General features: G+C 45.9%; 1 protein-coding gene across 1 annotated transcript in view; it reads right to left on the bottom strand.

Annotated features, from left to right (window-relative positions):
- CAP2 (cyclase associated actin cytoskeleton regulatory protein 2) overlaps positions 1-22,192 on the bottom strand; it is a 114,662-nt gene that overhangs the window by 73,879 nt on the left and 18,591 nt on the right. The window contains exon 4 of the mRNA XM_075921220.1: positions 2,551-2,628. Within this exon, the coding sequence (XP_075777335.1) occupies positions 2,551-2,628 (78 nt within the window). The remainder of the gene's footprint in view (positions 1-2,550; positions 2,629-22,192) is intronic.

The raw sequence follows: 22,192 nt of genomic DNA, 5'->3' as shown, positions 1-22,192 counted from the left end.
ATTTAGACCAACGGACATTAACTAAGATTTTACAATGTATTCATCTCAATACATATAGATTCGTTGAGGGCCTTAAAAGATAGATATTGCCAAATTACCTGTGGGGCCGTATTAAACCGGAACACGGGCCACAATTGGCCCGCGGGCCGGACTTTGGACATGCCTGCCCTAGGGGATATTTTTTAAAACACTCTAAAATATTTTAAAATGTTCTGTAATATGTGTAAGAGTATAAATCAGGCCTGGGCAAAATAAGGTACGCAGGCTGGATCCAGCCTGCCAAACCACCAAATCCGGCCCACAGACGCAGTGGGAAGCCTCAGGCAAACTCCCTGCCTTCCCCCACATGCTGCTCAGAAAAGCAGCTGCCGGGCCGTTTCTCTTTCACAGCCATGGTGGAGGAAAGGGGAGAGACTTCGTGCACTGTCCCCTCCCCTAGCATAATTCCACTGGCCAGTTTCTGGCCAATGGGAGCTGTCTGTCTGAAGCCCTCAGGCTCTTATTCACCAACACACGTGGCCCCTGCAGCCTGCGTGGGGCTGGGGCAAGCAGGGATGCTGCCTGAAACACACTGGGTTGCTGGCCTAGAGTTGCCCAGGTAAGTCTCCTGGCCACAGCCTGCCCCTGGCACCCCAAACCCTCCCTCCCGCCAAGCTTCTGCTGCCCCACATAACCCAAACCCTCTGCTCCCCCTCTGAACCCATACCAGCTCCTGAACCCATACCCAGGGTTGCCAGGTGTCTGGTTTTGAACCAGACAGTCCGGTATTTGAGGGTTCTGTCCGGGAAACAAATTGAGAAAATACTGGACATATAAAATGTCTGGTATTTTCTAATTAGGTAAGTTTTATTATTATTAGGAGCATCAGTACGTAGTTGCAGACTTCATGGCTGGTAGACATGCTCATGCTGCATGAGTGTGTCTACCAGCCAAGCAGTACACAACTACGCGGGGGGAGGGCAGGGCAGGAGGGAATCCCCGGGGTCAGACTCACTTGTGCTTCACCGGGACCATGCACGAGAAGGGCAGCACCCCGGGATCTCCGTGCACCCGGTTGAGTCCTGCTCCCTGCCGGTCGATTCTCTCCCCCCGCTTGCCCCTCCGGCCATCCCCACTCCCCCCGACCTTCTTCCAGACAGCCCTGCTTCCTGCCAGCCAGCCCCGCTCCCCCCGACCCCCTCCTGGCCAGCCCTGCTTCCCGCTGGCCGGTCCCTCCCCCAATCTCCCCCGGCCAGCCCCACTGCCCTCAACCCCCCTGCCATGATCAGCCCTGCTTCCTGCCAGCCGGTTCATCCCCCACCCACACACCTCCTCCTGGCCAGCCCCACTCCCCACTCTGCTGGTCCCCTCCCCCACTTCCCATCTGAGATCAAGTGTGTCCGGTATTTTTTTTGAAGCCATCTGGTAACCCTACCCATATCCTCTCTCAAATCCTGCACCCCAATACCTTGCCTCAGGTCACAACCCTAACCCCTGCACCTCTTCCTGTACTTCAATCCCCTGCCCTAGGTCACGACTCAAACCCCTGCACCCTAATCCCTTGCCCCAGGTCACAATCCCTTCCTACCCTAGGTCACGATCCAAAGCCCTGCACCTCCTCCTGCACCCCAGTCCCATACCCCAGGTTATAACTAGGGATGTAACAGTATAGTTAATTAACCAATAAGCAACAATTTATAGTTTAATGCTATAGAGTACACACATTTCCCTCTCCCCACCCTTGCCAGTAAATTTTTTAGCAGGCTGGCCAACAGTCCAGCCTCAGTTCAGGCTCACACTGGGTCCAGAAAATACTCCTGCTGCAGCTCTGTATTTAAAGTGTATTAGGAGCGAGGCAGGGAAGCAGCCCAGCTCAGTTCTGGCTTGTGCTGGGTCCGGTAGGTCAGACCCACCGTAGACAGGGGCTGCTGCCACCCCACACTGCTGCCTCTTTATCAGAGGCAGAAACACTGGGCAACAGGCAGCCAGTCCACAAGGGGAGCTAGTTTTTAACCTGGCTCCCCTCATGAACCAGCTCCTGCTTGACACCCTGCACTGTTGCCTCTGATACAGCGGCTGCCACACCCCCTTTCCCTCCCCGCTCCGGGACTATAGAATAGCAGACTAACCAATAAGAATTCATGAGGTTACTCGACTATTCTATTAACCGATATTTAACATCCCTAGTTATAACTGCCTGCTTCACCAAACTCCCTCCCAGACCCCCCGCAACCTCCTGCACCCCAATCTCTTAACTCCAGGCTTCCTTCTGCATTAATATCATGGAAGAGTGTGGCTCTTGTCCACATTCCAAAATCTTGGTGTGTCCCCTTCCATCAAAAATTATTGCCCATCCCTGGTTGTAACAGCACTCATGTAAGAGGACCCACATCTAGCTTTGCTACATATACTGTGCCCATCCCCAACACAAGTCAGTACAGCATTTATACCTTACCATCCCCTAAATAAAGAGCAGTGAATCCAAGAGAGCTTGGGGGCTGCCATTTATTCAGACATGCACACACACATCCTACTATGTTGCCTCCCAAAGTGTTACAGGGATTTCCTTACCTCTGGAGGTTCTTGATACTGAGACACTAGCAGCAGGAAGGCTCTCTGAGCTTGGAAAGCAGCACGCACCATTTCTGCCTACAAGAGGAGGGAAGAAATTAAACTTTAATCTTGGAAGAACAATAATTGTTAATAGTAGCATTAGCATCAGCTTTTTAGAATTAACAATTATTCTGTGCCTTCTTTATGCCCTGGCTCCCCTCTACAGCTTTCTTTCCACCAGTTGATAGCTCCAAGTATTATGGCTTAATTCTCTCTTTCTGCTTGTAGTCTAATGCTTTGCAGCAGTATAGACTGACCATAAGTTAATGGAGGTGGAGGAGTTCAGCACTTTATGGGAGGCGCTCAGCATTAGTGCCTCAGTGTTTTGAACATGCACAAACAAGAAAAAATGTGTTGAATGTACCATCTGATATTCAACTGCAGATCAGCAGAAACCCTACAGGTGCAGAAGATGATAGTTCATAAATACAGCTACATTTTCAAACAAGCATACTTGTGCTTTTCCTGTGTGATCCCTCATGATTGAGGGGTGCTCCTGTAAACATCCACAAAGCTATCTCACTATCTTCCTTTAAAATCCTCTTTATAACTCTCCTTTGCCACCAAGCCTACAAAAAACTTGACAATAACTAGGCTGCTGGTATGCTGAAACCATTGTATATCATGATGACTAATACTCGTCTCATTGTTTCCTTGTACTCCCCTGCTGATCTGCCTGCAAACATCTGTTGTCTCTTCTTAATACTTAGATTATAAGCTCTTCAGTAGAGAGACCATTTTACGGCACCTAGTACAATGGGGTCTCGGTTCCTGAATTCAGCTTTTAAGCACTATGATAATAGAAATTATTAATAATATAAATAAATGAAAAACAGGTTGGATGTGTTAAATTAACATAACACCTGTACATTCAAATTTAAATGTACATATTGGTCTTTTTGCTTCTTCCCCATTGTCTTTCCTTTATTTATCTGTTCCCGCCCCCCCCCCCCCATCTAAAAATAAAACATGGAAATTAACATGTGAATAAAACTTTTGACTCATATTTTAAATAAAGACAAATCAGGAAGTTCAAAGTTATAGTAACAGTAGACACATTGCACACAAGAATGTTACCTTTTACTCCATACCTAATATCATCAGATATTATGTGAGCCAGTTGATGTCTGTGGTGTAACGTTGCTGATTTCAGAGTAATTACTGTATGCCAAGAATGAAACTTGTTTTAGATGCTACAGGTTACAGTGGTGACTAGAACACTCTTGTTCCTGGCGTGAATAGTTAAATCTTGACCAAAAGGTTGTATTAACATAGCCTTTGCAGTTAATATAGTATAAGTTTGTAAGGCCTTATTATTGTGACTGTTTTCTCCTTTTCCTGGCACAATCCTATTTCTGGAGGTGTGTTAATTTCATCCCACACACCCCAGTGAGGCAACGCTCCTAGACATTTCTTCACATTCAGAATTCAATGTCACTGGTACCACCACACTTTCTTTTTTACTCACCTCATAGCCTGGGAACTCTATTTTACATATTTCATTGTCACCTATCTGTTGAGCCCTGAAAACCTGTGGATATCTGCTTTATATCTGCAGACCATTTTTGCAGTTGAGTGATTGGATGAGGATGCACCTTTTATATCAATTCAGGACTCTACCTCTATGGGTCTGACAAGCTATTTATTTACCTATACAGATACAATTCTTTTTACAGAAAGCTGCTGCTTGAACTGGACTCTTTATTCAATGAGCAGTCAGTATAGTAACTATGGGGATGATGTGTTTACAGTAATTTTGTGTCTGAGCAGACACGCAGCTGCATTTTTTATCAGCTGAAGCTTTCTAAATTTTGTTTGCCCTCCTTCCCATATATATTATGTAGTACATAAGAACAGCCATACTGGGTCAGACCAAAGGTCCATCTAGCCCAGTATTCTGTCTTTCAACAGTGGCCAATGCCAGCTATCCCACAGGGAGTGAACAGAACAGGTAATCATCATGTGATCCCTCTCCTGTCATCCATTTCCAGTCACTGACAAACAGAGGCTAGGGACACCATTCCTACCCATCCTGGCAAATAGCCATTGGTGGACCTAACCTCCATGAATTTATCTAGCTCTTATTTTAACCCTGTTAAAGTCCTGGTCTTTACAACATCCTCTGGCAAGGAGTTCCACAGGTTGGGCGCTGCGTGAAGAAAAACTTCCTTTTGTTTGTTTTAAACCTGCTACCTATTAATTTTATTTGGTGACCCCTAGTTCTTAGGTTATGGGAACAAGTAAATAACTCTTCCTTGTTCACTTTTACCACACCAGTCACGCTTTTACAGACCTCTATCATAACCCCCCTTAATATCATCTTTTCCAAACTGAAAAGTCCCAATCTTTTTAATCTCTCTTCATATGGGACCAATTCCAAACCCCTAATCATTTTTGTTGCCCCTTTCTGAATCTTTTCCAATGCCAATAAATCTTTTGTTGAGACATCTAGTAATTAAGTCTAGATGGCATACATGCATGGTAAAATTCTCAAAGGGGTAGGTGTCTTAGTCTGTAACTTTAAAAACAATGAGTAGTCCTTTGGCACCTTAGAGACTAACAAATATAAAGGCAAAACTGACTTCATCAGGTGAGTAGGAGTGGGAATTACAGAATATATATAACAGCAAAACCAGTTACCTGTCAATTGTAGGACCTGTGTTAATGAAGCTAATTAAGTAGGCTGGATGTGTCCCATTCATAGCTTTTGATGTGAAAATGCAAATGTCAAAGGCAGGGGAAATTAGTGCATTAACCAGTTAATATCTTTAGTCAAACCCAGATTGACAGTGTCAAATTTGTAAATGACTTACAGAGAGAACTATGAAAAACAGCATACCTTTATCATCCTAGCTCCCACACCATACAATTAGCTCTGTGCACAACAGCTGACTAGAGATTTGAAATAAACCTCATTACTTATATGCTGTGTAAGTGTCTGCTAAGCAGTTTTGGAGCTCCCTCTACAATTTCACATAGGTATATATTTGGTCTGATGCTAACTAAAATTCAAGTTTCAGTGAAGGCTGTTATTGCTATGTACATTCACAACAGATATGTGTTTTCACAGCATCTGGTGACAGCGTCTTCTGAGGAGAGGGTCTTGAGTCAGGAGTTGGCTTTTCTCCCATATTCAGCCAAATCAGGCCTGGTCTTCTCTAGAGAATTGCACTGTTCTAACAACAGTTTAATCCCTCTAGTAAACTTGTAAAATATTCCAGGTACACAAATAAAAGTGCTCCAAATGGTTAACGTGTTTCAGGAACAATTTAGATTAAACTTCTTTTTAGACAATCTGAATTACTGTCTTAGAGCCAGTGTAGATCGAGACCACTGCCCTAATCAGAGATTCACATCACTTTCCCACAGTGCACCCCAATGATGGGGTCTACATTAGGGCTATGTCTAGACTGCAAGCCTCTTTCGAAAGAGGCTCTTTCGAAAGATACTTTCGAAAGAGCCTCTTTCGAAAGACAGCGTCTAGACTGCACGCGGAACTTTCGAAAGAGCAAGCCGCTTTTTCGAAAGAAAGCACCCAGTGAGTCTGGATGCTCTCTTTCGAAGAAGCCCTATTTACATTCAAGAACGCCTTCTTTCGAAAGAAGCACTTTCAAAAGAAGGCGTTCTTCCTCGTGCAATGAGGTTTACCGTCGTCGAAAGAAAAGCCGCATTCTTTCGATTTAATTTCAAAAGAACGCAGCTGCAGTCTAGACGCAGGTGAAGTTCTTTCGGAAAAAGGCTACTTTTCCCGAAAAAACCCTGAGTCTGGACACAGCCTAGCTGTTACCACTCGAAAAAGAAAGCTTGGAGTCCTCATCTATAATTCTCTGAAAGCATCCACTTAACACGGAGCAGCAGAATGCTAGGAACCATTTAGAAAGTGATAGATAAGGAGACAGTAAATACAATAATACCACCATATAAATCCCTGGTATGCCCACATTTTGAAAACTGCTTCCAGTCTCCCCATCTGAAAAAAATATAGATAAGAACAGAAAAACTACAAAAGACAGGCAACAAAAATGACAAGAGGGTGTGCAACAGATTCCCTATAAGGAGAGATTAAGAAGAGTGGGAGTGTTGAGCTTTGAAAAGAGATGAGTTAGGGGAGATGTGACAGCAGTCTATAAAATCATGAATAGTGTGGAGAAAGTGAATAGGGAAGCAATGTTTATCCTTCACATACCACAAGGTACAGGGTCACCTGATGAAATGAATAGGTAGAAGATTTAAAACAAACAAAAGGAAGTACTTCACACAACATAAAGACAGTTTGAGGAACTCGTTGCCAGAAAATGTTGTGAAATCCAAAACGATATCTGGGTTATAAAAAGGATCAGAAGATAGGACTAATAAGTCTATCAGTGGCTATGTTCTGGGTGTCCCTAAGACTCTGACTGCCAGACGCTGGGACTATATGATAGAGAATGGATCTCTCAGTAACTGTCCTTTTCTGTTCATTCACTCTGAAGCATTTGGCACCGGTCACTGCCAGAAAAGAGAATACTGGACTAGTGGTCTGACCCGGGATGGCCTTTCATATGTTTGCTCACCACAGGCTTTTCGATATCTCCCTGAATCCACTGCTCCGGGAGTGGTGCCAGGAACTGTGGGGGAGATGCCTAGAGAGGATTCAGCAATGGAACTGTTTAGAACAGTGGACGCAGCACAAAGCTGCACTGGTTCACAGTATGAACTGACAGGGTCACACTGAACCATTTGAGCTTGAACCACTTCTCTACCATCAATCCAGGTAGGAACAGTTCAATTCTGTAGTGTAGACATGGCCTTAGGGAATGGTAAGTCCATCCCTTTTCTTAGGCTTTGAGGGGGAAGGAAGTGGGAGGCAGGGGAAGGGATATTCGCTTTGTTTTGGGGCAAACAATCAGATTAGTTGACGTGATTTGTTCTTAACATCTTAGGCCAGTGTCAGTCCTCAAATCCTCCTAATGGGCCAGCAGGCATCCTCCTCTGGCAGAGTTCTGGGGAGGAGTGTCTCTGCATGTTTCACCCTCCCCACACATCTCCCAGTTCCACCTGCTGGCCTGCACACTTCCCCCCACCATGAGTTACCCCGCCCCACCTGCTGCCCTCTGGCAATTTAACTCCTCCAGGGAGCCCCGCTGTCACCACTGGTAGTGCCAGAATGGCTGTCAGCTGCTCTGTCAGCACTGCTGCCAGCCCATCCCTGGAGGCCAGGGGAGGGGGATGCATTTGCAGACCTGGCCCATCCATAGGAAGTTCAGTGCAGCCCCAGGCCCCACACTTTAGGGAGCCCCACAACAGCCACCCCAACCATCCTACGGACGGAATGGTCCCCCATACTCAGATTGGCCCACAGGGACGTGGGCGGGCTGGAGATGGCAGCAGAGATCAGGCTCCCCTTGCACTCACATGCTCCAGTCAACCACCGTCTCCCAAGCCAGGCAGCGCTGGGGCTGGGGTCTCCACTTCTCATCACTGTGGTGAAACAGAGTGACCGGGCGGGCCTGGGAGATGACAGTGAGGCAGAGGAGAGGCTGCTGTGTCGTTCAACACCACAGTGAGTGCTGGGGGCTTGATCTCTGCTGCCACCCCGTGCCAGCCCCCCAATAATCTCCAAAGCCACATTCCTCAGGAGAAGGGATTTGAGGGAATGGGTGTGATGGGGGGGAGATGGAGCAGGGGCAGAAAGAGATGGGGTGGTACTGGAGGAGGAGCTGGACTTACGGGGAGAGTATGGATCCCCCCGCCCCGGGCCACAGGTACTCACATGCCAGCAGCTGTGTGTGGGATAGATTATGGAACTGCTCATATGGCCCATGGGTTTGAACGCTGATTAACTATCAAAATAGTTCAAAATAGGTTAGGTATAGAGGAGCCTTTCGTGAGATTCACTGCGGAAAGAATCTGCTTCTAACTACAGTATCTAGATAATACATATTCCTGCCCTAGGTGTAGGGGGCTGGACTAGACACCCTCTCAATGTCCTTTCCAAGCCTATGAATCTGTGGTTCTCATTTCCTGACAGCATGGCTTCCACAAGAGGTGTGCTGCTATGGAATCCCTCACCAGCCATTACCTTAGAAACCTTTCAGGCCCTGGTCAACCCTCTGTAGCCTGGGATTAATCTAGAATGCAATGTGTACCTAGCACAAAACACAAGTTCTTCCTTCAGGTGGCTACTTAGAGTTAATGAAGAAGAGGAAATTGATGAAGCACCCGCTGAAACAGTGAGTCGTAATAAATATATATATAATATAAATGAAACAGTAAAAAAATCAATACATGTCAGAATAAGCACAGTAAACTAGTTTCCTGTGTTGTTTCTCTTACATTGTGAATACTTACAGCATTAGAAACAAAGCTGGAAGAAACAGTCATTGGAGCTCTCTATGAGGATGGTGATAGACTTCCTATCCAGTTACCCCATGTCATCATCACTGGTACCCCAGCTAGTGATATTAAGAAGCGTGTAATTCATTAATCATGTGGTCATCAAAAATGTTGGCTGTGGCTTTGCATTAATAGTGGATGGGGAGCTGGAGCTAGGTTGATGCCGGGACCTGGCATGAGCTGGGACTGAGCCAGCCTGCCTGCACGCCATCTCCTGAATTCCCTAATGCAGAGCTGCAACTGGAGGTGCTGCCAGGACCCAGCATGAGCCCGGTTCATCCAGTCCACTAAAAAATGAACTTGCAGAGCCACATGGGGGGCAAGAGGGGTTGCATGTAGCCAATAACGTTAACTGATAAGCAGCTGCCTATCATTTACTCATTTAATTGACTACACCAGGGGTGGCCAACCCATTCTGGACGAAGAGCCAAGATCCAACTGGATCCAGCGCAAAGAGCCGGGGCAAAAAGTTGAGGAGAGAAAAAGGACTGGCCCTTTAAGAAGTCTTTTTAAGGCTTTTTGGCCTCAGCAGACTCCCGTCAGCATCTGCCATATTGGATCTGCCATTTTGATCCGGACGGCTCCCTTGCCCCGGTGAGCACAGGGGAGCCGGGAGGCATGGGCCGTGTCCACAGGGCGTAGGGGTGGCATTACGAGCCGCACTGACGGGTGGGCGGGTGGGGGCGGGGGGAGAAGAGCCGCATGCGGCTCGCGAGCCACAGGTTGGCCACGTCTGGACTATGCTATTGCATCCCTCATCCCAGCTCTGGATGAGTCTGACAGCCTTTGCTGCACCTTTTTCAGTTCCGCCCACATATATCCAGGATCCTCCTGCTCAGCCATGGGCGGAGCCTCAGCAACGAGTGGCACTTCTGCAAGGTGAGCAAGAAGGCACCCAGTAGCACTGGCTTGAGTGGTCCTTTTGCCTGGCACTGCAGCCTCGCCCTCCCTCCTCCCCTGAGTGGTTGCAGCACCAGTACTGGCTTCCCACTGCACAAGGGGCAGGGAGAGAGAGAAAGCCCCAAGCCTTGCTGCGTGGGGAAGAAGTGCACCCACTCCAGGGCTGGAGAAAGAGCTGCGTGGAAGCACATAGTCTGGAGCCTTTCCCTGCTCTCCCATTGGCCAGATTCCAGCTAATGGGATCAGCAGGAGGCTGAGCCTGGGACCAGCAGACCAGTAAGTGCCTTCCCACACCCTCATGCCCAGACCCTGCACCTCCAACCCCTCACTCAGCCTCCTTCTCCCCCACTGAGACCCTGCACCCTCAGCACACTCCTGTCTTCTATCCCCTGCCCAGATATCCTGCCCCCAGCCCGCTCCTGTCCCCTCCTCCTGGCCAGACACCCTACCCCTGCTCCTGCACCCTACCTCTCATCCACACGTCGCACGCTCAGTTCCTCCTGCACTCCACCTCCTGCTCAGATCCTGCACCCCCATCCCTATTCCACTCACTGGCAGCCCTGTCCCACACACTGAATCCTTCATTTTTGGCCCCACCCCAGAGTCTAGGGGGCCCACAAAATCCACTAACCCTGGAACTCCAGAAGAGTTAATCTGGCCTGAGGCCTTCAATCTCAGTCCTGTCCCTCCTCCATGATGGGGCTGGAGCACTAGGGGAATGAGCTTTTTTTCCCTTTCTCACTCATGTGGTCCCCAACCGATTTTTCTGTGCATCAGTGGCCCCTGAATTCAAAATGGTTCCCCACCCCTGCCATAAATAAAGACAATGTTGAAACATTTTTTGTGTTGGGCATAATATTTTACTTTGTTTAAAATGAAGCCGGGTCTACAAGGCCCCAATCAGGGCCCAGCCCCCATCTGTCCACAGCATCTTGTCCCTGGCCCCAATCCTGGGGCAGACCCCGCAGTCCAGTCCTTATCTGACTGCAGAAAGGGTTGGTGGCAATCCCCCTCCTGCTGCGGCATGGGTAAGGTAGGAGGAGAGGCCACGATCTGGCTGTGCCGGACAGAGGGGGTTAGCGAGCGTAGCAAGCAGGGGGCACACCCCTAATGCTATTTCAAAAGAATTATTTTGGAAGTTATTATTTTGAAATAAGTTATTTTGAAATTTCCTAGTATAGTCATGCCCTGAGAGAGCTTCTACCATCAACACAGCTATCATGTGTCACACAGGTGGAGTTATGAAGCCAGTGGTAGAGCTTTATCACATCAGCTTAGAGTGTCTTCACCAGAATCATTACTGCATTGCAACTGTTTCAATGCAAGTTTGTAGTGTAGACCTGTCCTAGATATTTAAATATGAACCTAGGTCTCGACTTTGAGGCATCATATTTGAATATTTTTGGTTCTGATTTAATTTTTAGTATTAGTAACAATGAAAGGTATTAAATATAAAGCTTTGGCAGCCACCTTTGGTTCCTGTTATAATAACTGTTGTAAGAAAAACTCACGAGATTAAATTCTGCCCTCATTTATATTAGATATAAATCCAAAGTTACTCCATTGAATTACATTGATTTCTTCCAGGTTCACAGTGATATAACGGAGAGAGAATTTGCCCTGTGATCATTCTTTAAATAGGAGGCTATAAAAAGATTTCAGCCTTAACTAATGACTTCAAGGTGCCGCACCAAACTATTTTACTGCACTTCCAGGAGTTGGGGAGAAATGTGAAATTAAATTTGTAAATAAACAAACCAATAAATAAAGCCTTGCATTACTGATTACTCAATGGACTCTGTGTGTATGCATAAATATAGTTCAGATTGACAGTAAAGTGACATAGTTTAATTTATGGATGTCATATAGTAACAGAAGTTTGCACCAAAAGGATTGTTCTATCTAAATTAACTCTCCAGTGTTCATGAAACTGGATACACTGATAATATGCTTCGATCTGCATAATGAGAGGCAAATACACATTTAGAACACTAGTCGCTCCCCCACTCCTGCAACATCCCTCTCATCTTGTTTAAAAAAACATTGAAACTGCACATCAGTTTCTCTTGTGCCTTGTTAATGCTCATTATTCACTTAACTCCTTTTTACTAGAAAGTGACTGAAGAGCCATATTCTGAACTCATTGTTTGCATTTCTGCTGACTGCAATGAATAACCCCCCGTTTCTAAACCCAGTATTTCTGTGCAGCTCAAACAGTTGCAGCCACCAACTAAAAAAATTAAAGAAAAGGGATGGAGGGCAGTTGTTCAGGACACAGAGCACATGGTTTCTGGAGAGATTGAAAAGTAACAAAAAATCTTGTTCAGAGCCTGTAACAACAAATAATTCTAATCAAGCTTGAAAGAGGGGAACCGCTATTTAGCATCAGCTGCAAAGCTTTAAAAATGAACACTATGGAAGATATTATTCTGAATTTGAAAAACTGGGCTCAGTGGCACTGCAGCTCTGAGATGAAAAAATAATGCTTTGACATTGTGCCCCCATATTTTTATGGAAATATGTTTTTTTAACATGAATATGCCCAATTTGAATATATTTAATGCAAAATGTGGCATGTATACATATTCAGGGGATTACAAGCTCTCGTCATTGGAGAACTTGTAATCCTCTGAATGTGTATATTCTATTTGTGTGCATATATCATTTAAGTATCTGAAGTTAAAAATATGAAGTAAGAAACCATTTATATATCTAGATGGGCTAGTGAAGGTCATTAGCAGTATTCAAGGAACTGAAGACAATAATATGTGAATAGTCTTGTTCTTCCTGTAAGCATGGAGTATGGCATGTGGCCAGGTCACCTGATGCTGGAACCCATTTTGGATGAGGTACTTTTCCATGTGGATGTGAGGGGGCTGAAGCTGAACATAAAGGATTCCTGGGGCAAAATCTATTTATAGTTAGGGAACAAAACAGCAGGGGAGTTGGCAGGCCAGACATTAAGGTATCCCCTAGTTACCACCTAAGAGATCTGAAGGAAGCATCTAAGAATGAACAAGGGGGAAGGCTCAAACCCAAGCTAGGAGGTTGCCTAGCTTGTGAGAAAAAGTGACTAGAATTACTTTTAAGATAAGAAATTGCATATAACAAGTTTCTTAGAATATTACTCTTAGTTGGCATGTTTTATTTTTTATTTAGCTTAGGAACTTATTTTAATCGGTTTTATCACTTAAATCCTACTTTTTATACTTAATAAAATCACTTTTGTTTATTATTAAACTCAGTGTAAATAACTGTTACCCAGAGGAACAACAGCTGTGCATATCTCTCTTTCATTGACTAACGGGGCGAACAACTTATGAGTTTACTCTGTATAAAACTTTTATGCAGAGCAGGATGGATTTATCTGGGTTTCTGGTTCCACTGGGGCTGTGCACCTGGCTGCCATGTCAAGTCCCTGTGACTGAGCCTTCCCAGACCTGAACTATTCTCAAACTCTGTGCCATCGCTGGGGGAGACCAGAGCTTCTGGCCCAGCAGGACAGTGTGTGGGAAGGCAGACAGTCAGGTTCAGTGGTATGATCAACCCATCAAGTAATAGTCTCAAGGTGATCTCTGTAACTGAACCTATCACAAATACCTTCTCCTTCACTGTAGGCTAGATTCAATGGTGCAATTATAGCTTGATATGGAGGGGGACACCCAAATGAGAAGAACAGGTACTACTGATTCTGTCGTTCTCCTTCACTTTTTCTGTGGGGTCAGAGCAGATTTCTATTTTGGTGAGAGCTCTATAGCAGCCTACTAGCACTATGACAGGCACAGAACTCCCAGCCAAGAACGATGAGTGGCAATATCAGCTTTAACTCACCTTTGTACTCTCCCAATCTTGGGCTACTCTGAGGTGGAAAGGATGAGTTAGTCTTGGGGCTGTCTAAGTTATGGCAGCCTCTCAGGACTTATTATTCATTTTACCATAGTGCCGAGGGGCCCTGATCATAGACCAAGACCCCACTATGCGAGGTGCTGTACAAGCACAGGGGGAAAAGATTATAAATTCGTTGGAGCATCTTTTTAAGAAAAGACAAGAAAGTTTAACTTTACTTCTTCCCTCAAGCAGTCTCAAAGGCTGCAGTGGGCCTATGTTCCACCTCCCAGTTGCAGCAGCCCCAATCCCTCAAGCCCACAGCTCTGGTGGGCTACACCCCTCCCCTTTAGGCCTGTTTCCCAACCAGTCTCCTTGTCCTACTCCAACAGCTCTGAGCACAGCCCCTAGCCGTCTCACAGAATTGCTGCCCTGCTCCCCAGCAGAGGTTGTGGGGTTGCAGGTGCTTAGGCTGTGTAGGGCACTGGAATTCATAAGGATAGTCCTAGGTATTGCATTGGTAATTTGACCACATTGCACACATATTGCATATTGTATTTCCTATCTTCTTAACCAGTAATACACTGAGGCTATGTCTGGACAGCAAGCCTCTTTCGAAAAGGAGCGTCTAGACTGCAAGCAGTACTTTTGAAAAAGCAAGCCGCTTTTTCGAAAGAAAGCAGCGAGTGAGTCTGGATGCTCTCTTTCTAAAAAGCCCTGTTGGCATTCAAGAACGCCTTTTTTCGAAAGAGCACTTTCGAAAAAAGGCGTTCTTCCCTGTGAAATGAGGTTTACCGCCGTCGAAAGAAAAGCCGCGTTCTTTCGATTTAATTTCGAAAGAACGCAGCTGCAGTCTAGACGCAGGTGAAGTTTTTTCGAATAAAGGTTTTTTTCGAAAAAAACCCTGAATCTGGACACAGCCTAAGATTCACATTTATATTATGAAATATTTTATGGTACTGGTATACAGTATGCATTACAACTACATTAGTATTACGAAAGCAACCTTAACTTTGTGAATTTCTGTTTTTTTAAAATACAGGTTGAACTTCCTTAGGACTCTTAGCACCCTCAGGACCTGACCAGTGCTACACCAGAGAATTTGCCAAACCACGTGAGGTCAATATGGTCTATCAGCATTACCAACACTTCCACTGCCTACTGGATTCTTAGAAGACATTTAGGAGTAAATCACAGCACAGAACCCAGAGAGCCAGGATGGGTGGCTGTAAACAAACTTTATGGGACTGCAGGAAACTTGGCCATCTCTATAAGTGGCCATCCAGACAACTAAAATCCTGCCAGACTATCAATGTTGCTGGACCAGAGAGTGCCAGATGAGAAAAGTTCAACCTGTATATTTTCCACATATCACATTAAGAGTATTTTTACTTTATTTTATGAAAACGTATTTTGGATATTTTCAAAATATTTTTGCTTCAGTATTTTTTCTTTTGCTCTGTTGTTTCCCTACCCTGAAAACCGTTCTATTTAGTGTTTGCTTTCAACAGCTGAAAATACTTATCACAGAACTGCAGAGACAGCCCCGCTGCACGCTTCTCATTGGGTATACTGACATCATTCTCCACTTTGAGCCCTGACTTAACTTGTAGCACAATGCCTGAAACCACACAGCAAGATCAACATGAGAATACACATGTGAGTTCTGCTGCCCTGTAAGCACATTGCCTTGTTAAAGCGGAATCAGCCAAATAATGAGCTTGACGGTGCGTGGTTAAATTAAACAATATCAATTGTAACAGTGTTTTCTGCCCATCACAGAAAGAAGATCCTGTTGAAAAGTCATGACCATGACAGTCCATTGTCTACTTCTACACCACTCACTGTAATGGACAGATGATTTGAGTATAGAGAATGTTCTATCCAGACATTCCAACAAGAGGGAAAGGAGGTGGAGGAAAAGGAGCAGTAGCCTAGCGATTGAAAGGGACCTGGAGCTCCTGGCTGCTGATACAGTTACTACAGAAGCCCTTTAAATCACTACCAGAGCCACAGGAAGTGCGCTCCAGGCAGCACTGAGGGCTACATGGGGGAGGCCCGGCATACCCCAGGCAGCACTGAGGGCTACATGGGGGAGGCCCGGCATACCCCAGGCAGCACTGAGGGCTACATGGGGGAGGCCCGGCATACCCCAGGCAGCACTGAGGGCTACATGGGGGAGGCCCGGCATACCCCAGGCAGCACTGAGGCTGTCTGGGGGAGACTAGTCAGAGACCCACCCCTTCTGCCTGAGACCCTCACCCCTCACCTCAGACTTGTCCAAGGCCCTGGAGAGTCTGTTGGACCCTCCGTTATATCTTTCAGTAAAATGCATGTCAGGAGAGATGTAGATTATTACCCATTTTGTTTACAGTAGCTACCAACAGGAAGAAAAAGAACGTATCTGGATGTCTGGCATCCAAAAAGAAAGTATTTGGATGCTCATAAAAGCTCAGCTGCATTAATCTTCTCATGATACTGCCAATTTGAGAGTACTCAAGCCCATATTTTATGGCCATCTAGTGCAAGGAACCTGTTTTCATGGTGAGCAATAGAAATGATATAAAGACACACTGAAGTCAAATGTGAAAGTATACCAAGTTGAATCCAGCAACCAGGAAGCAACAACCCAGGACAGATCAAGGTAACAGCAGATATGTCACGTCAACATTAACTGCTTTAAAGCATAGCACATTAGCACTGTCTGTGAAAAATGTGAGCAGCACACAGCAAGTCAGAGCAGCCTCAATAGGTCAGGGACTCTGAGGTGTCGGGAGTAAGAAGTCCTTCAGCTCAACATTATTTTGATATTATGTTGAAATAACTGCTTGTAGGGTAGACACGGACTATGTTATTTCAGAATAATGTCACTTATTTCGAAATAACATTGCTGTGTGGATGTACTCTGTGGGGCATGGAGTAGAGTTGGCTTCCCCAGCTATACACCACCTGGGAAGTACCCACATAGCCAGTTACACCAGTTTTGTGGCCAATTTGCATCACCACAAGGGCACAGAAAGGTCAAAGACCTGGCCGTAAATGTTTAGTATAGGTTGTTTTCAATAAGCTATGCAAAAATCCTTGCTTTTGATTTTTAATGTGGTTAGCTATTTTAATGCAGCTGACCTCCCAAAATAATCATCACTAGTCATGCTAACATTAGAATTCAAAACCACACTACAGCACTACTAATTTGATTGAACCAAACTCTTCTTTTAGTGAATTAATCTTTCTGAAATCCACTGCACTGTTATGTTCACCAGAGCTTATGAAAATTACTTATCAGTTCTCTTTTGTATTTTGTTCTCTTTCCAAAGGCTATTCACCCCATAGTAAGCTAAGAAAAAATAGGAGTGGGGCACTGCAACAGACATCAGATGTAGCTGTACCCTTCCTTTCATCAGAAACACAAAACACATAGTTCTTACAGCAATCAACATGAAACTCATTGCATTAAATCCCTTATTTCTTTAACATAATATAATGTCCCTTATGAGCTCACTCTCATATTACCATCCTGATCAATCAGGTATGTGAGGTTTTCTAGGCAACAGGTGTTTTTGGAAACAAAATACAACCTTCTCTTCAGTGCATTATGCGATAGAGACAGCAGCTGCAAACATAATGCTGAGGGCACATGGTCTATAAGACACGCAGAAGAAAAAACACTCCTTGTTCTGCGTGTTAAGGTAAAGCACAGATGTTGTTGATGCAGCAAGCAGAAACATAAGGCAACTACAGTCTGCATTTCACATAAAATTCAAAGACTAAAATTTCAGAATATTTAATAGGTTACAATCAGAATCACCATTTTCTTTACACGTGGAAACTTGCTAATATGTTCTGTAGCTCTGAACAAATACTCATTATTGCTGTGTTTGTTCTCCAGTAGCACCCACAATATGCCAGAACTGCCCATGCATTCACGAAGATTTAATCTTTTCATTTAAGTATTCCTTCAAATGGACTAAATTGTATATGTCAAACAGTGGCCAGATTAGAGTGGATTTACTCAATTAGCAGAGTTCTGCCACTAGATTTGCAGTATAACCATTACCATAGAGGGGGTTTTGGGATTCCATATGTAAATTAGCCCATGCTTTATTTGTTTGTCAGGATGCAATACTAAAGGTCTCCTATTTATCGCAGCATTTTATATTGCTGCTCATAAATTGCAATACTGAAGTCCATAATGGACTTCATGTCATATCTGGCACTTCTGATTAGGGCATAGTTTTTGTTTTTTATTTTTAAAAATATTTGATTATTATTTTATAATTTGTATTCCTCATGTATGTAGGGTCTCCCCGCCCCCTCCCCTCCCTTTTGTTTTTCTTTGAAGAAGAAAGTTTTGAAGCAATTTCTAAATTGAATCAGACTCTGGAACAACCTTATCTCCTGACACATGCCAATATGTTAGAGCCCCCAGTTGAAGCACTGTAACCCTACTGGACAATAATGTTTAAAACCATACAAGAGATCCAGTTCAGAGAGCAACCTCAGAACTCTTGTTCCTTGAGCAGGCTGGGAGCGAGGGTCTTTTGAATGTGAAGCTTTCAGCCACTAAGGTGAAGACTAAGGTAAGTACCTTGTCTTTCCAAAATCCCATGAAAGCTTATGCCCTAATAAATCTGTTAGGGTACGTCTACACTACAGCGCTAGTTCGAACTAACGCATCTAGAACTAAAAACTAGTTCGAACTAGCGTTTTGCTAGTTCGAACTAGCAAGTCCACATTGAGTGGACTCTGAACAGGGCTTAAGGATGGCCGGAAGCAGTGCCGGCAGGGCATAAAAGGAGGACTTAGAGCATGGAGATGCTGTCTCAGGCTAGCCGAGGGCTGCGCTTAAAGGGTCCCGACCCCCACCCCGGACACACAGTTCTAAGGGGTGCCCCGCTTGCAAAGAAGTTCTGGCTTGGAGTGCCCTGAGTGCCCACACTGGGCACATCACACCACTCGGCCATCAGCACGGCTGCACTTGCCGCAGGCTGCCATCTGGGGAGAGGGAGTAATTGGGGGGCTGCAGGAGAGCTTCCACCCCCAGAAGCCCGCAGAGCCAGCCCAGTCCTCCCCATCGGGGGCTCGTACCCCATTCCTCCCTCACCTCCTTCTACTTACCCTTCCCTAGCCCCCCTTCTTATTGATGTACAAAATAAAGATAACGTTTCTTCCAACATTGACTCTGTCTTTATTGAAAAAAACTGGGGGAGACTGGGAAAAGGAGGTGGGAGAGGGGAAGAGAAAGGCTGGGAGAGGGGAGGGCAACTAACATGATCAGGGGTTGGGAACAGGTCCCAGATGAAGAAAGGCTACAGAGACTGGGACTGTTCAGCTTAGAAAAGAGGAAACGGAGGGGGGACAGGATAGAGGTCTCTAAAAGCAGGGGTTGGGTGGAGAGGGTGCATTCAGAAAAGTTCTTCCTGAGTTCCCATAAAGAAGGACTAGAGGACACCAAAGGAAAGGAATGGGTAGCAGGCTTCAAACTAGTAAGAGAAAGTTGTTGTTCTTGACAAAGCAAATAGTTAACCTGTGGAACTCCTTGCTGCAGGAGGCTGTGAAGGCTACAACTAGAACAGAGTTTAAAGGGAAGTGAGATAAAGTGATGGAGGTTGGGTCCATGGTGTCCTATTAGCCAGAGGGTAGGAGTGGTGTCCCTGCCCAAAGTTTGTGGAAGGCTGGAGAGGGATGGCACGAGACAAATGGCTTGGTCATTGTCTTCGGTCCATCCCCTCCAGGGTCCCTAGGGTTGGCCGCTGTCGGCAGACAGGCTACTGGGCTAGATGGACCTTTGGTCTGACCCAGGACGGCCATTCTAAGCTCAGGGCTCAGTGTCGGGGGTCTCAGTGGACCCCCTTGATTTTCATGCACACCTGGTCCTGGGTGGCCAGGCTGGCAGCTCTCCTGCCCTAGACGGCCACTTTCCTGTGCATAGTGCAGAGATCGTGGACGAGGTCCATGATGTCCGCACTAGCCCAGGAAGGTGCCCGCCTCTTGCGGTCCAGGGGAAGCTCCCGGGAGCCGCCAGCCTGGTCCCGGCAAGAGGGGGTGGGCTGGGGGGCATCGGGTGGGTGGCTCTGTGCCGTGCCAGGTGCAGGGTCTGCTAGCTGGGTGCTGGCAGGCTTGCACCTGGCACGGGCACCGTAGCCAGCCCGTGCCCCTTTAAGGGGTCCGGGGCCGGGAGGGGGGCATAGAGTTTCCCTGGTGTTGGCCAGAGTGGCCACCAGGGAAACCTGGGGAGGGCTAGCCTCCCACTAGTTCGAACTAAAGGGCTACACAGCCCTTAGTTCGAACTAGCTAGTTCGATCTAGGCGTTAGTCCTCGTAAAATGAGGTTTACCTAGTTCGAACTAAGCGCTCCGCTAGTTCGATTCAAATTCGAACTAGCAGAGCGCTAGTGTAGCACCTATTAAAGTTAGTTCGAACTAACATCCGTTAGTTCGAACTAACTTTGTAGTGTAGACATACCCTTAGTCTCTAAGATGCCACAGGACTCTTCATAGTGTTTTCCAAAATCAGTGGAGGCTGCATGTTTTCCTTGCGGCAGGGTTTGTGAGGTAGAATAGCAGGAGCAGCAATGAATTAAGCAAGGATTAATTCCTATGGGGAAAGGCATGGTCACACAGCTCTACTGAGATGAGAGAAAATCCCTGACACTCTTTTACCCTCAACTCAGACCAGATACCTTTCAGTGATGAGCCACCCACTTGCACTTTGCTTTATGACAGGCAACAATTTTTGATGGAGGGCCACTCCAAGATTTATGAAAGGAGTCAAGGGCCGACTCTTCTATGATATTAATGGAGGAGATGCGGGGTCTGGGATGGAGGCTGGAGGCAGAGGGGAGCTTGGAGTAAGGGACTGGGGTGCAGGAGGGAGACTGGAGTCTGGGAGGGAGTTTGGTTGAAGGAGGTGGTTGTGGCCAATGGCAGGGGACTGGAGTGCAGGGGTTTGGGATGTGACCTAGGATAGAAGGGAATTGTGATCTGGGGCAGGAGACTGGGGTGCCAGAGCTGGGATGGGGTATGGGTGCATGAGGGGGACTGACGGTTTGGGTATGTTGTGTTGGGGGAGCTGAGAGTTGGGGCAGCTCAGGGCTGGGGAGCCAAAGGCAGGCTGTGGCCAGGAGACTTACCAGCCAGCAGACAAACTAGCCAGCCTGTCTGCAGAGCTAAGGCTTGCTGAGCTTAAAACATTTCCCAGCCAGCTAGCCTGCTTGCTTGCCTGGCCATGTGCTTCAGTGAATAACTGAGCCAAGGAGAGGGGGAGTGGTGCTTCTTGGCCACCTGTTATTCAAACAAGCAGCTCCCACTGGCTGGTGGCTAGCCAGAAACCGGCTAATGGGAATGTGCTGGGGGCGGCTCCTGAAACATAATACCTCCCCTCCACTTCTGAAACAGAAAAGGAGCCCAGCAACCACGTTTCTACACGGTGCGTGGGGCAAGCAGGGGAGCCTGCCTGGGGCTGTCTGCTGCTTCTGTGAATCAGATGTGGTGGCTTGGCGGGCCGGATGCAGCTTGCGGGCCGTATTTTGCTCAGAGCTGCTTTATGATATGTTGCAAGTTTTGATCAGATGAGTCCATCCTTTGTCCCACTGCCACAGAAAATACAATATACTCCTGATTAACCGAACAGCACAGGGGACACAGATTTTATCTGCAGGGGTTGACAGTCACTGGCCCTGTGGCAGCACAGGGAACCCTCTGCAACCCTGCTGTCACAGCCCTGCTCACTCACTTCCATTAAAGCAGGGCTGCAGAGGGCTTTATTCACTCTCATTCTGCAGCAGGGTGGCCTCCCTGTGTCTGGGGACTCCTCCTCCTCACATTTGTGGCCTGGGGTCTCTGCACTGTTATCTGAACCTCCTCATTATCTGAATCCCTTCTTTGTTCCCCAGCACGAGAGGCTGTAGCATGTATTTCTTGTTGAGGGACCAGAAGGAATTAAGATAATGCAGAGGTTAGATTATAGGGTTCCGATAAAAAGGAGTATACCGTCATTGAATTTTAGAAAAGACAGTTTACAAAAATAAATGAAAACCAAATTACAAAAGAAAGGTGTAAAACGATCACATTCAATGAAAACTAACTTCACCTTTATAAAACTTCCTTCTTACAAAAATTATTGCGAAAGAAAAAACAAACAGGCATAGATTTTAAAATATGGGAAGATTAAACACAGATTAATAATTTAAAACAAAATAGGTAAAAGTCCTGAAAATAAAAAAAGTAGATGAGAATTAAAAATTTAAAAAAATATAAACCTCAAAAACTTAAGATTTGGAACCGAATTGTGCACATTTAGGACCCTCTGTACTCATATGATTTTACTGTTACTTGTTGCCCTTTGTCTTTAATTAGGCCCCAATCCTGCAAACATTCATGCTTTTCGTGAACTGTATGCAAGAATGGGACTATTCATATTGTGTATGCTACAGCATATGTGTAAGGCTGTTGTTTTTTTCTGCACTAGTGCGTTGGATTGTCTTTGGGACCGGGACTTTA

This window comes from Pelodiscus sinensis, chromosome 2, assembly GCF_049634645.1.
Source record: "Pelodiscus sinensis isolate JC-2024 chromosome 2, ASM4963464v1, whole genome shotgun sequence".
Classification (NCBI taxonomy): Eukaryota; Metazoa; Chordata; order Testudines; family Trionychidae; genus Pelodiscus; species Pelodiscus sinensis.
The sequence above is the reverse complement of the archived record's forward strand: the minus strand, read 5'-3'. Positions and strand labels throughout refer to the sequence as shown.